The sequence below is a fragment of the Chenopodium album genome, chromosome 20 (assembly GCF_948465745.1).
Source record: "Chenopodium album chromosome 20, dcCheAlbu1.1, whole genome shotgun sequence".
Lineage (NCBI taxonomy): Eukaryota > Viridiplantae > Streptophyta > Magnoliopsida > Caryophyllales > Amaranthaceae > Chenopodium > Chenopodium album.
In genome coordinates, this window is record NC_137853.1 from 25,150,534 (window position 1) to 25,175,935 (window position 25,402).

The 25,402-nt window shown below is 37.2% G+C and overlaps 1 protein-coding gene across 2 annotated transcripts; it reads left to right on the plus strand.

Moving 5' to 3' along the window:
* The first annotated feature begins 879 nt into the window (after window positions 1-879).
* LOC145598833 (uncharacterized) lies at window positions 880-11,585 on the plus strand. Of its 2 annotated transcripts, XM_081655228.1 has the most exons (5): window positions 880-1,738; window positions 1,829-1,923; window positions 4,409-4,517; window positions 6,364-6,499; window positions 11,060-11,585. In XM_081655228.1, the coding sequence occupies exons 1-5, from the start codon at window positions 983-985 to the stop codon at window positions 11,179-11,181; spliced, it is 1,218 nt and encodes a 405-aa protein (XP_081511354.1). In that variant the 5' UTR covers window positions 880-982; the 3' UTR covers window positions 11,182-11,585. The 2 variants fall into 2 exon arrangements, with proteins under 2 accessions (XP_081511354.1, XP_081511353.1); XM_081655227.1 differs by having other exon boundaries at window positions 880-1,923.
* Window positions 11,586-25,402: the final 13,817 nt, after the last annotated feature.

Genomic DNA, 25,402 nt, shown 5'->3' on the forward strand with positions numbered 1-25,402 from the left:
TTTTTTTTTTTTTTTTTTTTTTTTTTTTTTTTTTTGTCGAATTAATTTGTTAAATCCTTACTAATTTTACGCATTATTTCATGCAATTCACTACGAAATTGAAGAACTTACCTAGGTTTGTACTTGACTTTGTGATTAGGAAACCTTGATTTGCGTCCAAACAACCCTTTTCTTCCTCTTTTAGTCGTTGACAACAATAAATACGTGAGTTTTGCTTTCCTCTTAGAAAACCCCCAATTTTTAATACTAATTCCAGTAATAAATTGATTATTATAAACTTACCTTACTTTATGGTCGAGGAATTAATTAAGAGCAGCAGAGGAGAGAGAGAGAAAAACCCAAATTAATTTGATGAAGAACATTGATGGAAGAATGAGAGAGAGAATATTTTAATTTTTTGGTGAAAATGAGAAGGAGAATATTACTGGGGGAAATAGTTTGGAGAGGGGAAAAGTAAGAAAGAGTGCAAATATAAAAATAATTGGGTGTAAGTAGGAAAAGTAATGAGTCAGCGCTTGAAAGTTGAAGTCAATGTCGGAAAAGAGGGTCCAGGTTTTATTAAAAATAAAAGTAATCATGGTAAAGTTTTTAAAAAGTTTTTTCTTACAAAATGAGACATTTAAAAGATTATTTTTAACAAATTTTCCTTTATTAAATGCCTCATTTTTCATCACGTTTAGCGCGAGGCACTAGTAGTCTAGTATTCCGTAGGATTCTCGGCCAAACACTCCAATTCCTCCGATCTTGGACCATTTTCCAAATACCCAACTCCGACAACGAAAAGTCAAGTAACTTGTCTGTTTCTAAAGTCTAAAGTTCAGCTACAATACAACACTAGAATATCTTCCACTGAATTAATAATTCTAGTAAAATCCAACATCTTCCCAAAGTACCAATGTCACTCATTTTCAAAACCTCAGTTGCATTTAATACTCCTTAAAAAATCTTCTGCAACTTTTAGTAGCTTCTAACAATAGCAACAATGGTGGTTTCAACAATCTCTCATTTCCCCCTTAAAATCCCACCAAAATATACCAAATTCTCCAATATTTACCCACCAAAACTCAGGTTTCAAACTCTCTGCTGCGTATCAATCGACCCTCCTGCTCTTGACTCCTCTAATGCAGGAAAAACAGATGGTAAGCAGAAGGAATTGAGAATAGTATTCGCCGCGGGCGGTGCCGCGGGTCAAATATTTCCGGCAGTAGCAATAGCTGATGAGGTCAGAATCATAAACCCAGATGCCAAAATTCTGTTTATTGGTACTGATTCAGGGATGGAATGCACGGTCGTGCCGTCTTCCGGGTACGATTTCTCTGCTATACCAGCAACCCCATTACTCCGCCCTATTTTGTCCTTGAAAAATTTGAGCATTCCTTTAAAATGGGCAAAGTCAATGATTGCAAGTTGGAATATAATGAAGGAATTTAAACCCCAAATTGTAGTTGGAACTGGTGGTTATGTCTCTTTTCCTATTTGCCTAATTGCTGCTCTTAAGGGATTAAAAATGGTTATTCAAGAACAAAGTTCAGTTCCTGGGTTAGCGAATTGGTTTCTTTCTCTTGTTGCTGATTCTGTCTTTGTGGCTTATAATTCGTCTATTGATCGGTTTCCAACTGACAAGAAGAAGGTTGTTGTGAGTGGGAATCCTGTGAGGTTGTTGTTAAAGAAGAATGTGTCAAAAGCCGTGGCACGGTCGTATTTTTTCCCTAGGTTGGCTAATGTTTCGGATTCGGAGGTGGTGCTGCTGCTTGTGCTTGGGGGCTCCTTTGGGGCTAATTCTATGAACATTGCTTTATTTAATATCTACTTTCAAATGTTGGAGCAGCGGCCGAATTTGCATATTATCTGGGAGACGGGTGTGGAATCATTTGATGAGATGGAGAGTCTAGTTCGAAATCATCCTCGATTAGTTTTGGCACCGTGAGTATATTCTCCCGATTTCATGTTTAATTTCACTTCTATGCTGTGCCGTTAGTTGTTTGGGATGTTATTATCTTTAAGATTGCATTCGATTCCATTTTCATTTACTGTTATTAGGAATGATGATTTCACTTAATTCTTACTAGCAAATGTTTTCAGTCCATTACTTATGATTAATCCATGAAAAATACTTTTGCTAATTCACTTGTTTTGTTATAATTTCAACAAGTCTAAAAAAAACATTTGAATGTTTTGGCATTAGAATTAGTCTTATTCAATGTCATTAAATCTTCTAATGGCTTCATTATTAGGCATGTGACTCTGCAAGTAGTTTAAGCTAGTTTTGATTTCTTTAGTAGCAGACCATGTGCCTTGTGGTCAATTCTATGTTTCAATAAGTAATTAAATGGTTGATGCAACAAGTCAATATAAATCCGGGGGCAAATTTATGATCCCTTGTCATGCAGCATTACCTTTTCACATGCTACTTCAAGGAGAATCTCTTGCCTAATGTCTATTTACAGGAAGAGTTCCTTTTTTCCAAATTTTGTTCTACAAGTGTAGGACTTTATATGATTATATGCCTAAAGAACTGTGTTTTGTGCAATAGGTTCTTTAATTATAAGAAGAAAATATGATCAGATTTATTTCTAGTGATATCCTATACTTAACATGCAAAACATTTTTTGTCACTATATAAATAAATGAAAAAAATGGCAAGGAATTTTTTTGTCATCAATTCTCTTCTTTATCTTCTTTGACTTTGAGAACTTCTATGGTAAAGTTATTGATATTTCAATGAATACTACAAGAAGGGGGTGGGTTGAATTGTAGTATGACAGATTTGTAAAAACATTTTGCAGAAATAAAAACAAGTAACCTAAAGAACTGAAAGTGCAAGAGAGATTTTATGTGGAAACCTCCTTGGTCCTAAACAAGGAGAAAAACCACGACCACTTGGGATTTTAGGAAAAGAATTTTCACTAGAATAGGGCAAAAGACTTTTACAAACTAAAGACGCTAACTTCGAGTTTCTCACCGAAATCAAAGCCCCAAGCAAAAAGTCACCTAACTTGTTACTCTTCTCTTCTCTTTCTCTTTCTCTTTGTTACTTCTCTTTCTTCTAAACAGAAGTTCAATCAAACATCCCAATTCCCCAAAATACAACTCGAAAGAATCAACTCTAGTATAACAACATAAAAACACTTTATTTCACTAATGTAGAATTAGACTCTTGACTCAATTAAGGAAAACAAAAGATGAAATCTATTTGAGCAAGGGTGAGTTTTACCAAGTGAAATCAGCTGACTATTCATAGACCAAAATCACTGTGGAAAAACTTCTTTGTGCTGCATATCCATGTCGCCACTACTCTACCCACTAAGAAGAACATGCCCTAAAATTAAGGACACGAACTCCTTAATGTGCAAGACCATGACTTGAGAAAAATCATAAGGAGTAGGCCGCAAGTTTTGGAAAACAAAACAGATTGTTTAACTGATTTTCGAAAAAAATAATAAATAAAATCCTTTTTTATAAAAATAAGGAGATAATATTTTAAAGCCAACCGTTTTCCTAAGATTAAGCATGCACAATTCAATTTTTTTTTCCTTTGACGGGAACAACTAAATCATTTAAAACCAATTCCACATAGCTAATTCAAGTGTAATATTATCCTTATACTTACATAAATCTTTAAATATAAAAATATATTAGTCTTCATGTCTCTCAGATGAAGCTTATAATCCGATGTTCTTTGGAAGGAACTTCTCTTCTTTGGTGAAGCTTCATACTATGAAGCTTCTGTTCCTTGAAGGGAACTTTTGCTTTTCAAGTCTTCATTTCTGAAGCACTAGTTCCTATGAGGGAACTCTTCTCTTTTTGGATTGATTTCTTCCTGGCTATGTTGTTCCTCGTGGAATCTTCGCAAGACACTCAATTCTCCTAGTAATTGCAACTGATCACACACTTAAACAATCTATTAGTTTGTGGATAAGTTAAGTTGTGTCATCATCGAAATCTTAAGGTCAACAGTTACATGACAAGTTTGTATGCCAGCTGCATCAGATTTTGATTCCCCAGATAAAATGTTTTGACAATATTATAACAGAATCATCCTATTTTCACCGTATATGATATGGCCTTGTTATGTTTGGTTAAAGCATTTGATGAACATAGGGTTTATATATGTTTAATATTCTCTTCAGTACTCAGTTCTATTGCTGGCCTGGAAGTCAACATTGCTGATCTGTATCCTTTTTCCGGTTTACAGAACTGCATCCGTTGTCAATTTTGAATCTAGGCTTTTTTGTTTGTGTTAGTCCCAGAATATTATTCATAGACCTATTTTGTTCGTATTTTGTACTTGTGTAAAGCTTTAATTTGCATCTTTTGAGTCCATGAGTCCATCTAATTGCCCATCCACCGCCCCCCTCTTGTTTTTGTACATGATCTGAACATAAATTTTATTATTTTTCTGTATAAGGTTTTTGCGTTCTATGGACATGGCATATACAGCAGCAAATCTTGTTGTTTCTAGGGCTGGAGCGCTGACTTGTACTGAACTACTGGTTACAGGGAAACCTGCCATCCTGGTAACAATCTTAGTTTCGTTTTAGGTTTTTTGATCCTTTAAATTGTTATGATCATGTCAGGTGGTTTGTATTTGGTTTTGATCATTTTTTACAAGAAATTTGATCAAATTTTGTTGTAATGACATCTGGTATGACAAATCTAGATTAATGCTGCAACTTGTCGCAAGATAGAAATACTCCTTCCACTTTTTTGATATTTCAATATTACATAATGACTTTTTCACCGTCACATAAACTTTGACCATATTTTTCTACTAATACATAATAGTGAATGTTATCATGTAAAATATAATTGGATAAGTCTAAATGTGTTTATTCAAATCATCAACTTTTTATTTTAGTTACTAAAACAAAATAGAGATTTTAATGACTAAGGTCATGCACCAGCAAATGTAAAGGTAGTACATTTAAGAAGTTAAAATGTTGGGAGTAATAGCAAAACTCCACACTTCATATTAGTAACTTGGATAAAGAATGGAACCGGAGGGCAGAATGAGGTTCATAATCTAGTCTTTGAATGTTTAAGTAGGGAAAAGAGAAGAGAAGTATAACATGTGTGTTTAGTGTTGGATTGCAGTACTGGATAGTCTGAAATGTTAACTAATTGATGTGATGGAGTGAAAGCATAGGATGGCATGGGATTCATTAATTAAAGGTTTTTTATCCTTCATATCTTCCCTATCTTCTTCGTGTTATAGTGTAGTTATAAGGCTTACATGTGCTTCCCATACAAGAAAAACACTATGTTTGGGCGTAGGTGAGTTCAAAGCACCGAATAGGCTTGGTTCATGTAAGGAAGTGATTTCGGCCTTTTGCATTGCAGATTTTATTATAGTTGTATGAGTGATTGTGGATGCATAAATAATGGACTAAAACTTACATGACGTTCATGCTCTAGATGGGCCAGCTACTGGCGGTGGCTTAAGGCTTAATTACAACAGTATTAGACTGACCTTTAGAAGCCCACTCTTGCAAAATCATCATACCTGAACTTGTCAGTTCTTTGTGATGGAGAAGATTGGTACCCTGTCCTGCACTTGGTGTAATTAACCTTGAAAGGAACCACCATGACACAATGTTAAAGTAGATCGAACAATGTACCCGAATTGGACATCCCAGATAATAAAAGTGACATGAGTGTGCCTTGGTATGTGAAGCTGAGAAACTGGGAAATGAGCTGAGATTACCATGGGGGGTTTATCTTCTTAAAAGCAGAAATAATCAGCTCCTGGATAAATAAATTATTAAATTTTACCATCTTCCCAAACATCATATTCTTTAGTAAACGCCCTTTAACTTTCTTTATGTAGTTCATGCTGTACTTAATGAACTATAATCATGCCTTAAAACTAAGCAAAGCAATAGACACATTTTTAATCATAATAGGCATCAACTTCGATTGCTTATTGCTGCTGACTTGCACGAAAATTATAAAGTAGGAAACAGTCTCAACTCTCAAGTCAATGTTTACAAAAGAGACTGCTCAGATTGTTCACTTGCCTTTTTCAGCTATGTCTTATAAATAGTTGGAAGGAAATGTATCATTTTAGATCCAATCTACCACTCCAATTGGTTGAATAGCTTAAACTATAGTTTCTTTTATTTTACAATATTCTGTTATCCTGCAGGTATCTTTAGAATCTTGCATCCTTATCCTGGTGAAATTGTGAAAAATTAAAAAATGTTCCTCGGTGCATGCTTACTTATGTGAAGATGAATGTCATTCATTGCCAATTTGCTGTTTGCATTTGAGTGTCTTGTTTTAATTTTAGTGTTTTGGCTACCATTATTGTCATCAATCTTTGTATAAGTCTATCTTGAAGTACTCTTATCAAACGATCTGCAGATTCCTTCTCCAAATGATGCAGAAGGACATCAATTCCAAAATGCATCTTTAATGGCAGATTTAGCTGGTTCAAGAATTTTAACCGAAGATGAACTTGATTCAACAACTCTACGAAATGCGATCAAGGACATTATAGGTATACCACATTTTCTTTAAGCTTCGTAAATATTCAAGAAACAGTAAGATACGCACTTCGTAATTAATTACTGCATCCTAGAAAGAATTGATATTCTGTTTGGTGTTATAGGACATTATAGGTATACCATTTATGCAGGAGGAAAAATACATTGTTTGTTGTGCACTCGTTATAGGTATACAATTGTTTGTTGTGCACTCATGTTTTTTCTCCTGTTTTGACCAATATAGATGATTTATTTCCAAGAGTAAAGTAGTTAAGTTTGTAAACTTAAGAAATTTAATCAGTTACCTAAATAGGGAAAATTCTTCCACCTCTCTTGTTCTATTTCCTTTCCTTTGTTCTTTCTCAAACATTGATTACTTTATGTACAAACAATAATTGCTCATATATCACTTAACTTTTTCTTAAACATAAACAATTACTAAAAATCTTGAGGTGAAATTAATCGCAATGCAAGGAATCAATATTAAGGGGTGGGCATGTTTATCATAGTCTTCTAATAGTGACTTTGGCAATAAGTTAGAGGTTTGTTAGAAGAGATTTTCTATAAATAGGCCTCATTAGGAGGAATAAGGATATGTTGAATATTGTGAGGTTTCTTATTGGGAGAGAGTGAGCCTCTCAAAAGCTCATACTTGAGGGTTGAGAGAGAATCCACCTCTTGGAATTATCATTCAAACTAGTGTAATTCTCATCTTAATACTATAATCATCATCATCCTTCTTAATTTCTGCCATTTTTAGTGCTGTAAACCATGCTAATTCCTAGCACCCAATTGCTTAAGTAGTTGTAACTTCATTTGTCAAGAAAATAAATTTTCATTATACTCCATTTATTTTTAATTATCATTATTAATTAAGTGAATATTAAAAGAAATTAAGTAAAATCTATACTTTATATATTAAAAAGCGTTCCTAAGAAAGTTTATGTGCCACGTTGTCCCCTTTATTACGCCACGTCATCCAATCAAATTCTCAATATGCCACATCAGCGCCATGTCAGCTAATCACATTCTCATTATGCCACATTGCCCACTTGCCACAACCATACACTTATAATTAAAAAAATGTTCTAACCAATATTCGAACACGCAACCTTATACTCCCGCAACCTTATGTCTTACCACCAAGCTATACAATACTTTGATGTTATCTTTATATTACAAAATATTAATATAGCGAATGATAATATGAACTAAAACTTTAATTACAAAAAAATTGAGTCATAATTCAAAACGTATATTAATAATTAATCCTATGAAACTACTCGGGGCATCGCCCGGGCCTAAACACTTGTTATAGTATTATAATAGTGAGGCGACAAATAATAGAGGTAAAATAACAATTAAAATCTACTTTATGTGCCCCCTCTAATAAGAAATAAGGGTTAAATGTCTAACAAAGCTAATTTTTCCACTCACTTGGCACATAATACTCTTATATGTCACAAATTCACAATTGTTATATTTTTAAACCAAAAGGGCTGTTAACTTATAAACCAAATTGGTTATTGATAAAGTTTTGAGAAAGCGTAATTATATTGATGAGTATACAAGAGTATATATGGGAAAGGGAGGGGGTAGGCTCGGCGGTGGAGGTGGGTCGCTGGGGATGGGGGGGTTCTAGGCAGTGGCTCGGATGGGGGAGGGGGGCTGCTGCCACGGGTGGGGGAAAAGGAGGGGTGGCTGGCTGGTGGTGGGGGTGATGGTTTTTTTTCTTTTCTTAATTTATAAATTAATTTATTTGTTAATTAGTTAAGTGAGAATTATGAGTAATTAGAGGAAATATGGGAAATTAGAGGTTAATTGAGTGAATTAGAGGTCTAAGTTGTCTTCAACAAAATAATTTTACAATCAAGTTTTAAGTTGCCAAAAAAAATTTGTAAGGTTTGTCCTGACAATAAAGTTGCTTGAAATGTTCTTTACTGACAAATTTTCCTAATTATAATTAAAGACATTAGTGACCAAAGTACTGCATTGTTAAGCGTGAAATGACAAATGGTACAATTTAAAAAGCGGAGGAAGTAGTTTATAGTGAATAAGCTCCTTCAATAGTAAGTTAAACACGCTATTCATTTGAAATTTTGAATCTTATGTGATTTATTCTAGCTATGAGTTGCTCAACTCAACTTGTTATAATATCACTACTTGAGTTTTGATCAAGTTGAACTCTGGTAGTTTGTGTCTAGTACTCTCTCATTATCACCCCTTGACTAAATAACAACAATCTTTGGTCTAAATTTGACCTAGTTTAGCTCGAATAGTTCGTGAGTTGTTTCATCCTATTATTCTACCTATGTTTTTCCTACATAGCACCTTTCAACTTGTTCAGAGATAAATTCTGGGAGATATTTTGGATCTTCTACCAGATAATGAAAGTGAGGAATTAAGAATCAATAGTCTACTGTTGTATCAAAAGAGTGTCTGGAAAAGCATTTTTACCTTTTTTTTAAACTTTTTTTTTTAGTATCAGCTTCAGGATTTTTGCATAATTCAAGCTTGCCAACAATAGCTTGCATTCTCAAGGAGGCTTGATTTTCACAGGTAACCCTTGAGATAAGCATTACAGCATTGAGAAAACAAAAGTTAGAGAATAAGATCTGTTCTATATTTATGATTCAATGCATCCAATGAATATCACCTAGAACCTCTGCATCTTAGTTATGGCCTGCATTAATATTGCAAATTTTTGAACAAGACACAAATTATCTTGACAAACAGGAAGTACAAAAATTAGCCAATTTTTCTCTTAATCCGACAGAGATGGACTTTAGGAGCCACCATCTTGTGCAACTGTGAGGTCTGTAAGGCTAGGTGTTTAGAAAATGTGGCTGTGTGTTTTTTGGTTGTATATATCCCAGCATCAGTACAACCATTTATTGCAAATGCCTCCTCCAAGCAGCAAGCAGGTGCATTTTAATCATGCACTTGAGATTGTATTGACTACTGTTGGGCCCAAGTCACCTACGTTGTCAGGCCGCATGCACACTCCACTCCACAATAGTATGATATCAACTTTGTTTCATCATATGGTCAAACTTTTCTATGTTGAATGAAAGATGGGAAAACATCTAGTAATTTTAAGTTAAAGCCAAAGATTTAACATTTTTTTAGGGGTACTCATTAAACTTTCTATGTTTTTTTATTTATTGTGAAGGCCTCCTCCACCCCTAAAACCAAGTTAGGATCCTGTTGTCCGGCCTTAGGACAAGGATGTGAATGATTTTTAAACATCAAGGTGGTTTTTAAATTGTAATAAAACTATGCTGTTTAACTGCATGAGATAAGTAATTACCCATTTACAGGTGTAGAGGGAAGAATTTTTCATTTTTTCTAGTTAAGATACGGGTACTGGATAGTAAGACCAATATCAGACATTTTACTTGTCCCGGGTGAAGACTACTATTCTTCAGTTACTATTCTCATGGCCATGTTGAAGACTACTATTCTTTGTAGCTGCCTCACTTGATCATCTGAAATAGTTTTCTCATGAATTTAGTTACAAACTGACAGTGTACCCAGTGAGTAGTTAACCTCAAATACCAAATTTTCTGCGGTGAAAACATAAGATGTACTGCCTCCTTTTCAGCACGTCAGCAGAACGGCAGAAAGGTTATAGGGAGAAAAGAAGAAGATAGAAATAGGTAGAAAGCAGGGCTAGATTGTTTCTGTACGGCTTTTAATGTGCTTGTTGGAGCAAGATTTACATAATGAGGATGCAATTTTGGAACAGACTGTCATCATGGTGTCTACAATATGAGAAAAATGACCTGTTATTTTTTTTTTTAAAAAAAAACAGGTTAACATTTTATTGGAAATCATTAAATCATTTAAATGCATAGTACAACAGAAGTATATCAGTGTGTTAATCATAATGCTTAACAACAAACTAAAAACTGAAACAAAGAACCCTAGGTATTTTAAGATGCTAGATTACTTTTAAATGACGGTCATCTATTTACACAATTTGGTATGCTATACAAGTTAAATAAATGCCCAAATTTTGATTTTTACAGCAGAATTTGATAACAAAGACCTTGTAGAATTTGAAAAACTATATTGGTTCTTTTAATTGAGATTAAACTTATTTTAACTTCTACTGGCAATGTGATTATGAATTTCATGACAGTTTGGTATCATGTCAGTAGTCTTGATTTCTTGAACAATAACTCTTAAGATGTTCTGCATTTCTGCCACAGCCAGGGGTGAGAGTAAGCCCATTGTTTCAGCTTTGCTTCGAATATGTGAATACCACACAATCTGTTGGATTACATGGGTTCAAAAGAAAGTTTATATGATCAATTACTTGGAATTATAGTCATAGTTTCTTTTCCTTTCAAATATTATAATTTTCCTTCAGTAATTCTCTTGCTTTCTGTTTTAGCTTTTTATGAGTTCTTTCATTTATCTTGATGGTGGTGGAAATCAATTTTATTCTGTTAATATTCAAAATTATGAATTTAGGAAATACTAATAAAAATCCTTGTCATTATTCTCGTGTTTCCTGAATTCTGCTTATCGGTTGTAAAGAAAGTTTGTAATCTGGAATTTCATTGCAGATAATGATGTTCTCATGGCAGCAATGTCTGATAGAGCTTTACAAGCCGCAAAGCCAAATGCTGGTGCTGAGATTGCTGAGCGTGTGGTTGCTTTGGTTGAATTAGGATCTGTGAATGCATAACTGAAGAATGCAAAAACTGTTCTTGGGTTATAACAGGATCTGGTTAACAGTATACTCTCAAGTCATGCACAAGTATTAGTGCTGTTGGCAATTTAAACGAGCTGAGTGATGAAATTGCCAATAGGTTGGACATGGAGCAGTGCATTTTTTATGTTCCTGTGGTTTACTCTTCTGCATGATACATGCTTCGGACCACTGATACTTCACCTTCTGCTGGAAATGGCATCCCTGCATTAGTATATAGAGGAAAGAGGATTGTGCATAACATATTTTTACCTCTATATTCCTTTGACTGTATTAGTCAGTTGAAATAAATGCCAGGCCATTTGTAAAATAGCTGATCCCATTAAATCCTCACTGTTGCAAGTAACTCAGAGCTAGAGCTTATCTTGCTTGAAATTTCATTTGGATTCCTTTTTTTTTTTTTTTTTTTTTTTTTTTTTTTTTTTTTTTATTTTTTTTTTTATAAAGTAAGGTATGTGTAGAAGAGCTTAAAGCTTTCTATAATATCTCATCAACAAGAACAAAAGTAAAATAGAAAGGGAGGCGTAATAATTTGGTGCTGTCAGCCCAAGGAAGATTTCTCATTCTTTATTTATATATCACCAATTTACATTACTTTCCAAAAGACAGCAAAGCAGTTGATCAGGAAGAACAAACTATGCAAGTTCATCGGTGGAGGCTAACTACTACTTCCCCTATTAATTTATTACTTGACCCATTTCATTTAGGTATGCGCATGGTGCATGGTGCGCCCGCAAATAATATTAGACATATTTCAAAGAACATGGGCAAAAAAAAAAGAACATGCTAGTGTTTGAAAAAGAACATACCTGTTGTTTCGGGGTTTTTTGAAATCCCTCGGGATACTGGTCACGCTCTGACTAGCAACGGGACTCGGACACATGCAAAACAACGAATCTCCGGCGGAGATTCGCCTCCGACGATCAAGTTAGTTATCGAAAACGGAATAAATTTAGAGAGAGAAAGTAGAGAGAAGTTGGAGCTTTTAGTGCTCTTTGTAAGGATATGTCACAATCCACTCCTCCCATCATCAATGATTGGGGTATTATAGGGGTGGGGAATTGTGACCCTCAGGGTAAGTGACCTAGATTTTAGGGCCATTAATTGGCTGCGCAATCAGTGGAGGACATGTGTCCTCTGGGGGTGCCGTTTTGCGGCATTCCTAGGAGTTTGGCCCTCCTTGATGTTAGGAGGCCTTTTTCCTTTTATGTCATTCCTTAATTTTCAGGTGCTCTCTTGTTGCTTATGCGTGTCATCATCCTATTGGGACACGTGTCACCCATTTATTGGGCCACGTGTCCTCGTGGGATTGGAACACGTATGAGGGGTAATTTTTACCCTAAACATTTGCCCCTCAGAGGGGGTGGCTCGTCCCAACTGGGCCACCTCCTCTGATCTTTACCCGTTCGAGTACCTTGGGCTCATTTGAAACATTTTTGATATTGCTAACAGAGCCGGACGAGACCGCTTGTCTGCCTATTTGGGCTTAACGCCTCGTCCGAATATCCTGATACCTTTTTAAGGATTTTAATCGGATCGCCATTTGGACAGAATTGGCCGAATGGCTTTTAACTGACGTGGGAAAATTAGGTCGTTGGACTAATCCTCCTAAGCCAAACAAAATTTATAAACACTCAACAAACCTAAATACAAATATAGAGGTAAGTCAAGGGTCGAACCCAAAGGAACGGTAATGTCTAAATGCTTCCAATTATGTGCCTAAGCTAGGTCGAAGACTAAGGGTAAAAGAAGACACTAACAACTACTAAGACAAAGAAACCAAACAAGTAAAATGCTAGGGATTAGGATTCACTTATAATGGCAATGAACAATGCAAATTGGTTTAGGAAGTTGACTAAGTCAAGCAATGTGAGGGAAGATCAATTATGCAACCAAAAGAGCATATCAAGCTATTCTCCTAGAGGTCTAACTAGCGTCAACTACGATAAACTCTAACTAGGAAACATCACAAGACACCTCAATCGTGTAAATGCAAGCCACAAATCAATGGTCCGTATCAATGTGAACTTACAATGCAATCTAGTGTGAATAACTAGGGTGATCAAGTCTAAATTAAACACACACATGCACATAATCAATTAACCAATTTAATCACATCATCAACTCCATCAAAATCCCCAATCTACATCAATCCATTACATAATACAAGCTTCACCAAATCCCTAACCAAACAACTACTCTAGCAACATCATCAATTCAACAAACAACTAAAGTAATCAACAATCAACAATAAAAGAAGAACAAATCCACTAATAAAAGATCAAATATCAATATAGAACCAAACAAATATGAATGTCAAAGATCTATCATCAATCATCAAAATCCAATCAAAATCAAACAATCTAAACATGAATACTAAACAAAACAATAAATGAGATAGAGTTTTGAAATGCTCATTGATAATAGAGTAGATCTCCAATACAATTGTCACCATTGAATCTTCAATCTCTCAATCACCATTGAAATTCTTCACTTTCTCTCTCTAAAATCTACTCCTAAAACTAACCCCTAGATCTAGAGAGAGAAGCTCTCAACTAAGCTAAGAATATGATCTAATTCTATTATGAAACTTCTTACTACAAAAATAGAAGGAAATAGCTATATAAACAAAGGAGAGGTCGGAAATGTCGCCTAAAAATAGACCCACGCCGGTGCGGTCGCACGTAAGAGAGAGAAAGGCGCGCACGGGAAACACCCAGAAAGGTGCGCCCGCACGCACCTGATGTGCGGCCGCACTCGACATATGTGCGGCCGCACACTCCCCGTGTGCGCCCGCACCAAACTGGGTAAGTCTCCTCTCTTCTCTTCGTCCTAGATGATGGTGATGGAGGACAAGGTAGGCAGCAACTTCCTTGGTATTCTTGAAGAACATAAGCCATGAAAAGAGCATAACCAAGGTCTTGAAGCTTGCTCCTCGGATCCCCCTTGACTTGAAACTCTTTGCACAAGCATAAGGCATGAAAAGCAATGAAAAACCATGGAGAGGAAACTCGGGAATTCTTGGACAATCAATCACAACCTACGAACAAAGGAGAAAAAGCAAATAAAAGGGAAAAATAACAAGTAAACTAGAAAATGCACAAAATAGAGAAACTAACTAAGAAAAGCACAAAATGAAGAAATTAAGAATAAAACTAAAGAAAACTAAAGTAAAGAGGTATAAAATGAAATGAAATTCATCCAAAAAGAGATCAAATGAGTGCCATAAATGTCACTCATCATTAACTTGGGCTAGGTGCCTTAGCTGATTTTGTCTGACATCTTCAGGGTTTTTGGCCCGATTGGTCGGACGAGTTGGGCCAAGCGGCCTAGGCCGAAGGGCCATTGGTTGCACACCAGTTGTTATCCATTTCTCGAGGAAATGGATCAATTTTCGAGACAATTTTCACGCTTAACGGGTAATTAAGACGCCCGTTCGACTTCCGTCATAAATATCTGAATATAAGTGCAGATTCCGTCAAAAGAGGCGGAATGGGTGAACACCGTTCGAATTTACGGTTAGATTCATTTTGAATGTTCACCGTTTCTTCTTCTTTAGGCGGGAACGGATTTATACCGTTTTAACCCCCTAAAATTTTGCCTATAAATAGAAGGCTGTTGACTTCACATTTTTTACTTTGCATTTTCACCATCCTAGAGAGAAGTCAGAGCTTCTAGAGAGAGAAAGTTACTTCCGCCCTTAATCTTCAAGAGCTCCGCCGTCTATTTGAGGTTTCCGGTCAAAGTTTTAGAGTTTTCCGGCCCTTCTTCATCCAAGACCTTCGAAGCTTTTCAACCTTCTACTCGTACACAGGTAACCTTCTACGTCATGTCCGTTTCTCCTTATGAGGGTGTATGTTCGCTTGTGACTGAGGAGTCTAGAGTGGACAGGGACGAGTCTTTGTCTTTGTGGAGTGGTTCCATTTCTAGTACGTACCATCTCACCCCCACCTATCCTAGCTTCTTTGTCCTTACAGGCAAACATGGCGCGTATGAGGCAAACGTACAAGAAGCATGATGAGCGCAATCTAGATGATAATATGGTGAATCCTTTAGTCCCCTATGATCGAAACAACACGGATCTTGAGAACACCACCATAAACAACACAAACACCACCACAAACACCACCATTAATACCTCGGCCATTGAGAGTGGCAGTGCTTGCTCAGTGGTCGAGGTGAACGCTTCTTTTGAGGAGCGCCAAAACCAAAGGGCACTCACTATACTAGTCCGTCCGGCTGCTCTTCTGGACGGGAGCCGAACGTAACCCGGGCCCTTTTTACCAGCTTGGTCTTTGGAATGGACGAGCTACCGGCTTCATTGCCCCCTCCTTCACCTCGAGCTAGGACAGCTCAATCTGTCTAAAATCAGCTACAGTCTCCTACTGCGGTTGCTATTCAATCTGGCCAAAGTCGGCCATAGTCTTACATGGCCGCTGGCCCTTCTGTGTTCGCAGGTCATGCTCTTGCTCCCCCCTTTTCTCAAGCTCTTAGATCGGCACGACCTAGGATAGGAATAGTGATTGCCGAACCTAGTGACTGCCCCCGACTCGCTCCATTTGCAAATCGCAGTCTTGGGGTCGGTAAGGATCAAAAGGGAAAGGCCCCCTTAGTGCCTGAAGAGCCAGTGATGGCCGATCAACTGCAGGGCTCGGCTGGAGGCTGCTCTGCTTAAGAAGATGAGCTGGACAAAGTGCTGTCCAGCGACTTTGGTGCGGTTAGGGAAACTGAACCTCAGCCGGCCAAACAGGAAGATGAAAACCCTAAGGCCGAGGCCGAGGAAGAGAATGACTTTAGAAGCCCTGATTACTGCATGATTGGGGACGTAGCCTTGGCGTTTCTCAATAGTAAGTTTGAGGAATGAGAGGCATTCCTTATGCTGGGAGAAGGTTTTACAATTTCTACCCCCGAACTTCGGCTCGGTCGCCATCTCGGAGGATCGTAGGAAGATCCGCTGAGGATTCAATGTATATAGGGCGACCTTCGAGGTCGGCCTCTGATTTCCTCTTTATCCATTCGTCAAGGAGCTGCTGGACGAATATCAGATCTCCTTGGTTCAGCTATCGCCAAACTGGGTCAACATTTTTGGTTACTTGGTGACCTGTCTTTGGATGGGTTTCACCCCTAATTTTCCCGTCTTCTGTGCCATGCACAACATGACCAGGATGGAGTCGAACTCGGATGGGTGGTTTGTTCTGAGCACCCGGCCGGAGTATATGGTGACTCTGCTGAAGCCGTCCAAGTGGCGCGACTGGAAGTAGAGGTTCTACCTCGTTGAAACGAGGGACAGGGGGTTCAACAAAAAGATGAACAGATTTAACTCCTCTCCCCTCCAACTCGGACGAGAGGATCATCGGCCAACCCACCCCTTCAATCCACCCGGACCATGCCGCTCAACTTGACTATTTCTCGGTCAGGCGGGAAATCAGGGGCGGGCGCCGAGTACCGATCATTCCTAAGTGGATTCCCTTAGTGATCTGGCTAAGGGACCTCATCTTTATGTCCTCCTTCGGCTTACTCAAGAATTACTCCCACTAGTAGAAAAATACAAAAAGGCACCGCCTTATGGCCACCGGTTTTCAAAAACCGGTGGCTTAAAAAATGGGCGGGATAGGCTAATTCACATTGCCACCGGTTCAAACCGAACCGGTGGCATAAATGGTAATGGCCACCGGTTTGAACCCGTGGCAAATCTGGCAATAATCAATTAAAAAAAAAACCGCCCCCCTTGTAAACCCCAAACCCTAGCTACCCCTCAGATCAGCCGCTCTCTCTCCTGCTCTCCCCTCTCCTCTTTCTCTCTCCTTCTCATCTCCATCTCCTTCATTCTTTCAATCTCCTCCTTCTCCCTCTCCTCTTTCTCTTCTTTCTCTTTCGATCTTCTCATCTCCATCTCCTTCTTTCTGTTTCGATCTCCTCCTTCTCACCCCTTTCGATCTCCTCCTTCTCATCTCCTTCGTCTCCTTCTCACCCCTTTCGATCTTCTCATCTCCATCTCCTTCTTTCTGTTTCGATCTCCTCCTTCTCATCTCCTTCGTCTCCTTTTCCCTCTTCTCTTCTCTTTCATTTCCATCATCACGAAGACCACCACGAAGACATGCACCACGAAGAGCGGCACGAGGTTTGTGTTTAATTAATCGATTTTTCTTGGTTAATTAGTCAAATTTTTTTGGGTTTAATTGATTGATTTTCTGGGTTTAATTAATCGTTTTTGGAATTGTTTGAGTTCTTAATCGATTTTAATTTGTTTTTTACTCGATTTTAATCAATTAATTCGGGTTAATTAGTCGATTTTGTATTTTTGAGTGTTTTCATCGACTTTTAATTGATTTTAATCAATTCTAAGTCGATCTCCTTCTGGGTCATATTCGATTTAATTCTGGTTTTTTTTTTATTATTTTATTATTTTATATTTTTTTTTGGATTCGTGAAAATCAATTTGTTTTTTTGAGTTCGATTTAATTCTCATTTTGTTTTTAATTCTCGTTTTGAAAATCAATTCAATTTTTTTAGTTCGATTTAATTCATTTCTGGGAATTTTGTTTAATTTTTTTTTTCTGGGTATAAGTTTTCTGGGTTATTTTTTATATTTTTGTGTGTTTTTTGTGGGTTTATTTAATCGATTTATGGGTACCATGCATATTGTTCTGGTTTTTATTTTTTTTCGCAGCTTTTTTTTTATTAATCGATTTTTTTTTGTTTGGTGCAGGTATATTGATTTAGATGTAGATCTTAAATCAAAGAATAAAGATGCAGGATTATTGATTTAGGTGTTATATTGGTTGTTTTTTAATTTTAATGTTGTAATTTTTTTTTTGATTTTAATGTTGGAATTTTAGTTTTGTATAATTTGATTAATTTAGTTCTTTTAAATTGGAATTGTTGTATGAGTAATTTAGTTGTAGTTATTAATTTAGTTTTTTCACTCTTAAAAAGTGTACAATTACTAGATACTGATGAATATATATGTGTTTTTGTGTATTTTACATATATATGTATAGTTTCTGCTATAATTAAGTGAAATAAATGCAAAAAAAAAAAAAAAAATTTTTTTTGTTTTTTATGGGCATTATTTCCACCGGTTAACCGGTGGCAATTCTTGTTAATACGATTAAAAAAAAATTGCGGGAAGCATTATTGCCACCGGTTAACCGGTGGCAATATTTGTTTTTGCCACCGGTTTTGAACCGGTGGCTTTTTAATTAGATTATTGCCACCCCCCAAATGGCCACTGGTTCAAAACCGGTGGTATAGGGGGGTTTTGAACCGGTGGCCAATTCATATTTTCGTCTAGTGTCCCCAGGTTGACTTTGTTGTATGCCTTGTTTTTCTTTTCTAACTTTGAGAATTTTTCTAACTCCCATTGTTTTGCTATTTTCAGTGGAAGCCGCGGCTAAGCTCAACCCATATCAAAAGGGAGAGATGGACATGAACGAGTTTGATATGGAGAGGTACCGGCTGTTGAGGGAGCAGTACGAGTCGGCGAAGGGGGTACGGACAACTTCTTCCTTTATCACTTTTCCTTATACATTTATTTATTTTTTTTTGTGTTCGATCTGCCGTACTTTGAGCATCATAGTTTTCTGTTTTACTCGGACGTTACTCTTGACCGAGTGGGACTGAAATATAGGTTCTTTCCTATAACACTACTCAGACAGGGGTTGGCATCTTTTGTCGAGTGAATTTCAATTCAATGTTTCTTGCTTTAATGCAACTCGAACGGAGTTTTCTAATCTGATTTTCTTTTGATTTTTCAGACAGCTACCCCTAAGCCTGCGAGGAAGCGATCGGCATCCGCTTCGAAGGACGACGGATCGTCCAAGTCTCGCAAGACTACGGTGGCCAGGGCAAGGTCGTGGGTTGTTTCGGCGTAACCCAAAGGAGAACAACCCCAGCTGACACCAAGTGGGGGCTCCAAGCCCTCAAAGCCACCTTCGTCCGAGGTGGCCTAGAACGAGCCCGTCCGCAAGGACGGGGAGGGAATGCCGTCCCTGGACAACACGGCCGACCAAGACTCAACTCCGCATGTTGAGTATTTGGGAACTCAACCTCGGAGTTCCCAAACTGAAGGAGAGCTGCCGTCTCAGCCAAAGGCGGACGAGCAGCAAGTGACGCCTCTTCCTATGGGGCATCCCCGTTTTGCCAATCTCTCAGAAGGTACTCGTACAGCTTTGTTTGTTATTTTCTAAAATTTTCAACTTTCTTCATAATTCTAACTTTGCTTTCCATTTTGTAGAAACTTCTAAGAATTTGGACGTTCCTGCGCCTGGGTCTTCCTTGACCGGGGCCGAACGCAAGGCTGTCCGGGACGGTATTCAAAGGGCTGTCCTGGTCGAGGCTCAAGACAAATACCAAGGTATCCATGATAAGCACCTCGACCCAATGATCAATAGCTGTGTGTTTATGAAAATGTTCAGTCCTTAGTTTGGTCCATGATATGGGTCCAATAATGATGTATTTGGATAGGGCTCGAAAAGATCTCTCCAACGATGTATTATAAGCTCAATTCCGATAAATAATGAGGAAAGTATGGACAAAATACTAAACTGGGCCCAAAATGAGTTTTATATATGGCCTAATGATCAAGTGGAGTGCCCATTAATTATTATTCCTAAAGTCAATAGGATTGAACTTAATTTTCTAGAATAATCTAGAAGGTTCTTTTAAGTTCTAGTGGAATTAGAATTAATAATTATACTTTTATTTTATTTAGAAAAGATACTGAATTTAATTTGGAATAAAACAATTATTTTATTGATAAAACTGATTTTAATTAATGAGAATTACGGAGTCTAATTGCCTAATTATATTAGGAAAAGGAATCCGTACAAAGTTTTTATCATAATAGCGCCATCACACTGCGAGGAGCCTATCGCATCACGATAGGGCCATCGCATCGCAGTAGCTTTGTCGCATCGCGATGGGAGCAGTTTTACTCCAAGTCGATTTCAAACTCTTTTCTATCGTTTCCGGACAGTTTTCTCTATAAATAGGGGAGTTATTCCCCGTTTTCAATTTACTAACAACTCTTTTCTTTCTCTCTCTTAAGCGAAGCTTATTTTTTCTCTCTCATGCTTTCTAGCCTAACCTTTTTCTTAACACAATACCGTATTCACGAGTCTTAGACACACCTAGAACTGGCAAATGGGTCATTCGGGTCGGGTATGGGTCGGGTCATTTCGGGTCGGGTCAAGTTCGGGTCAAAAGGTTATCGGGTCAAGTTCGGGTCGGGTCGGGTCATTTTGGGTTTCGGGTTTTGGGTTTCGGGTTGATTTCGGGTCGATTGATAATCGGGTCGGGTCGCGTATCGGGTCAACACTTCGAGTCGATTTCGAGTCTAGTCAAGTTTGGGTTGGGTCCGTTCAGGTCGGGTCAATTTTCGGGTCAACTTCGAGTCGGGTCATATTCTGGTCGATGCATTAGGTTACTCTGTATATATATTCAACTCTGTATATATATATATATATATATATATATATATATATATATATATATATATATATATATATATATATATATATGTATATATATATATATATATATTTTTTTTTTTTTGACGAAAAACTCACTAAATTTATTAAGGCTACTTATTTTTATGGAGTATAGTACTTCCTTCGTTTTCTTTTACTTGCAACACTTCCCTAAAAATGAAATGTCACAATACTTGCAACACACTATAAAAGGAAAGTTACTTTAGGGAAATACTATACTATATCCCTTATTTAAAGCACATGTCCCACTAAATTATACTCCTAACAACCACTCATCCTATTTTATAGTTTATTATATCATGTAAACCCCACTTTTCTTAATTACCGTGTTAAAGGGTGTGTTGCATCTAAAAGAAAACGGAGGAAGTAATTGTTTAGATTGAGAATCAATTTCAATATCTCCTGAAAGTCTGAAACTAGAGAGGGATGCTCTAACTGATTGAGTTATACTTCACTCTCTTATTGATCTTAGTTTTAAACTTTTGATACTCTTATTATCATTTTCACTGTTGTAATAAGGTAATTTGATTGCGGTTGTTTTTCTATTTCGGTTTGCTAAGGTCAAGTCTTTAGCTTAAATAGATTATGGTCATTTCAGGTGTAAGATAATTTTGGTCCGGGGGTCACTTTGGGTTTCGAGTCTATTTGGGTCAATTAATTAAAGTTAAAGGTTGGGTCAACTACGGATCGGGTCAAATTTGGATCTCGGGGGTCAACTTTAGGTTGGGTCGTTTCGGGTCTCGGGTAAACTTCGGGTCGGGTCATCTCGGGTCGGGTTGTTTCGGGTCGGGTCATTTCGGGTTTCGGGTCAAGGTCGGGTCAGTTCCAATTCGGGTTGGGTATGGGCCGAGTTGGGTTGATTCGGGTTTTGGCTCAATTTCGGGTCACTGGTTTCGGGTCGATTTCGGGTCATGGGTCGGGTCATTCGGGTCGGGTCAAGTTCGAAGTTGCCTTCGCCCTAGACATGAAAGGTTGATACTTTCTGAGGGTTTGGTCCCAGATCCTGTAGACACCCAATTGTGTCTCCCCAAAACCAAACCCAGTGATGAATATCTTTCACGTCGAATGATAATCAACGAAGTGAAAGTGTGAAAAGTCTAGTGTTGCGATGGTTTTTATTAAAATTCTTTCTTTCTATTTTCGAAAACCTGCTCTATTTATAAAAATGCCCAGTCCTATTGAGTTTAGTCCGTGATATGGGTCCAATAATACTGTATTTGGAAGGGGTTTGAAAAGACCTTTCCAACAATATATTATAACCGCAATTCCGATGAATAATGAGGAAATAATGGCCAAAATACTAAACTAGGCCCGGCCAAAGGTTTAATCCTATTCCTAAACTAATTAGGATTAATTAAAAGCTTTTATAAGTTTCTAAAAGATCTTAATTATCCATTTTTGAAAAGGTAAGAGTATAGAATTTGAATTAATCAAATAAAAACTTTCCTTTTTTAAGTCCTAATTCTATTCGAATTTAAAGATGTTCAAAGACAGTCAGATATTATTTTCGTGCCTCATAATATTTATCCAAATTATATATGGTTGGATAGATATTTAAATTATCTTTCCAATGATATATTATAATATTAATTCTGAGCTACAACGAAAAAGATATGAAAGGAATACGAAACTCTATCCAAAACTTAAACCGTCCCACTATTTCGGCCATATCTTTTTTATCTAGAAAATGTTTTAATCTGATTCAAATTTGGTTGAAAAGTGGACTTCAAGAGCTTTCCAACTACATATTATATGCTTTATTCGGAAATCTGGATCAAAAGATATGATAAATACAAAATCCGCAAAAACTGCTGTCCATCGAGCTTTATTTCGATTCAAATTCGGATTCTTTTCTTATTCTTTGATCCTCTTTTTTTCTCTATAAATAGAGGTCATATCTCCCCTTTTTTAATCTTCAACAGGCTTAATCATCCACAACCTTCATAATTCTCTCTCTTAAGCAATAGCTTATTCTTTCTCCTTCTAGCTTTCTACACTAGCTTTCTCGAAATACACAATTCCGCACTCACGACATCTAGACACACCTAGCCTAAAGCTGTCAAAAGCTGACTCGACCCGAAATACCGACCCTAATACGAGCTATTAACCGACCAGTCTGAACCCGAAAAAATGGTGACCCGAACCCGACCTGAAACCAATCCTAGACCCGAGTTTACCCGAGTATTTGAGACCCGAACCCGAATATTAACCGACCTAGAGACGACCCGAGCCGAATGTAACCCGTAAATTATTGACCTGAACCAAAATTGACCCAAACCCATTTTAACCCGTCAAAACCCGAATTCAACCCGACTTGTTCCTAACCCAACCCGAATTCAACCCGACCTGTTCCTAACCCGACCTGCTACAAACCCGACTCGAATTTCAACCCGACATGTTACAAACCCAACCCAAATCAACCCGACTTGTTATTGACCTGACCCAAATTCAACCCGACTTGTTATTGAATCAATATGTGGAGGTCGTTATCTTATGTTGGTATTGGAACGGAAATTGAATCCTAACTCTATTCCTTCAATATTTCACTTTGAATTTTAAGAGGTTAGTTTCACAACATGTTTTTAGGCACGAATTTCAGGGACGAAACATGTTTTTCGCAAATTATTGAGTTGAACCGATCCCGACTCGAACCCGAGAATGACCCGACTTAAAAATGACCCAACTTGATTATAACCCGCAAATTCTTGACTTGAACCGAACCTGATTTGAACCCGAGAATGACCCGACTTGGAAATGGCCCAACTTAATTATAACCCGCAAATTATTGACTTGAACCGAACCCGACTTGAACCCGAGAATGACCTGACCTGATTATAACCCGTAAATAATTTACTTGAACCGAACCGACTCTAACCCGAGAACGACCCTAACTCGTTTAAACCCGTAAAGACTCAAATTTAACCCGACCAATTTTTCACCCGACCTTTTACTAACTGACCTAAACCCTACCCAAACCCGATAAGATGTATGACCCGACGTGACCCGACTCAAGCATGACCCAACCCGAACCCGACCCGCATATGTTATGACATTAACCCGTATTGTCCCGACCCGAGATGACCTGACTCACACTAACCCGACTCAAACCCGACCCGTTTACCCGAATTGACAACTCTAACCTAGCCAAGTTCGAAGTTGCCTTCGCCCCAGACGTGAAAGTTGATACATTCTAAAGGTTTGGTCCCGAATTCAGTCTAAACTTTTTAAATCCTTCTGTCAATTATTTAATTTAATTGTTTGATTTAATATTTTATTGAAGTTTACTAACGCGTGTATTTTGTTATTAGAAAGAGGTATGAGGTATCAAAGTGAGTAATTTCATTACTCTATTCTTGTAGAAAGCATGCTTAGATTTTATTAATTCCTTGTATCATGTTAGGATGTTTTTATTGCTTTCTAGTATCATGTTTTGGGTGCTTCCCATGCTTTCTTATATCATGTTAGTACCATGTTAGGTTTAAAGCTTTGATCATTATTGTTTAGTGACATGCTAGGGTTTGTAATTAATCTTTTTAGTATCATGCCTAGGATCTTGCTATTGATATGATTATTATTATTATGTTGCTTGATTATATTATTGTTATTGCTTGATATGATCACACCTTTTATACAGGCTTAAGGAATTTGTACTTGAAATCAAGCCTAATAAGATAATTAATAATTTAGTTTAGGCTAATATGATTTTAATTCAAGCGATCGCCAATAATAGATTTAATTTGTTTGTGCATTAATATTCAATCAACATAGATTAAATAGGTTTAGGATTAACCTAATGATTGTATGTTAGTTAGAAAGCGCACATAAATATGAGAAGAATTAAGTAGAGGCCTATTTTTACGGCGGGTTCAATCTCTTTTAGGTTGGATTCGTACCTTCATCCTCGAATATCCAGTCATGGTTCCAGACCACTATGGAGTTAGCGATCTCTAGGATCGTGAAGGGTGTAACCTTCACCCTGTGAACGGTTTACGAGTTCCTAAAAACTTATTAGTGACTCTTTTGCACTTGCTTCCTTCTCTTTGGACGCTACCATACTTAAGTGTATGATCACGGTGAGGTTCAAGTTTGGGATAATGCTTGAAATATTCCCTACAGATCCCTATTTCAATTATTTAATTTGATTGTTTGATTTAATATTTTATTGAAGTTTAATAACGTGTGTATTCTTGTAATAAAAAGAGATACGAGGAAACAAAGTTATTATAATGATGATTTGTTGTGTCATTTTTATTATGTTGCTTGATATATATTATTGTTATTGTTTGATCACGCTTTTTCTGCGGGTTTAAAGGGAATGATAATTAATAATTTGGTTTAGGCTAATATGATTTATTTGTGTATTAATAATCAACCAACATAGATTAAACAGGTTTAAGACTTAACTTAATGATTGTAAGTTGGTCGGAAAGCGCACATGAATATGAGAAGAATGAAAAGGAGGCCTATTTTAAGGCGGGTACAATCTCTTTTAGGTTGGATTTGTACCTTCATCGATCCCCGAATATCTAGTCATGGTTCCAGACCACTATGGAGTTAGCGATTTCTAGGATCATGAAGGGGTATAACCTTCTAAAGGTATAACCTTCTAAAGGAATTATGTCTTCGATAAGTGCAATTACTAGATATATCAAGGATCACTATTATGGAGATAATAAGTTTGTTCTTTTCGGTGGTCATTTGTTTGG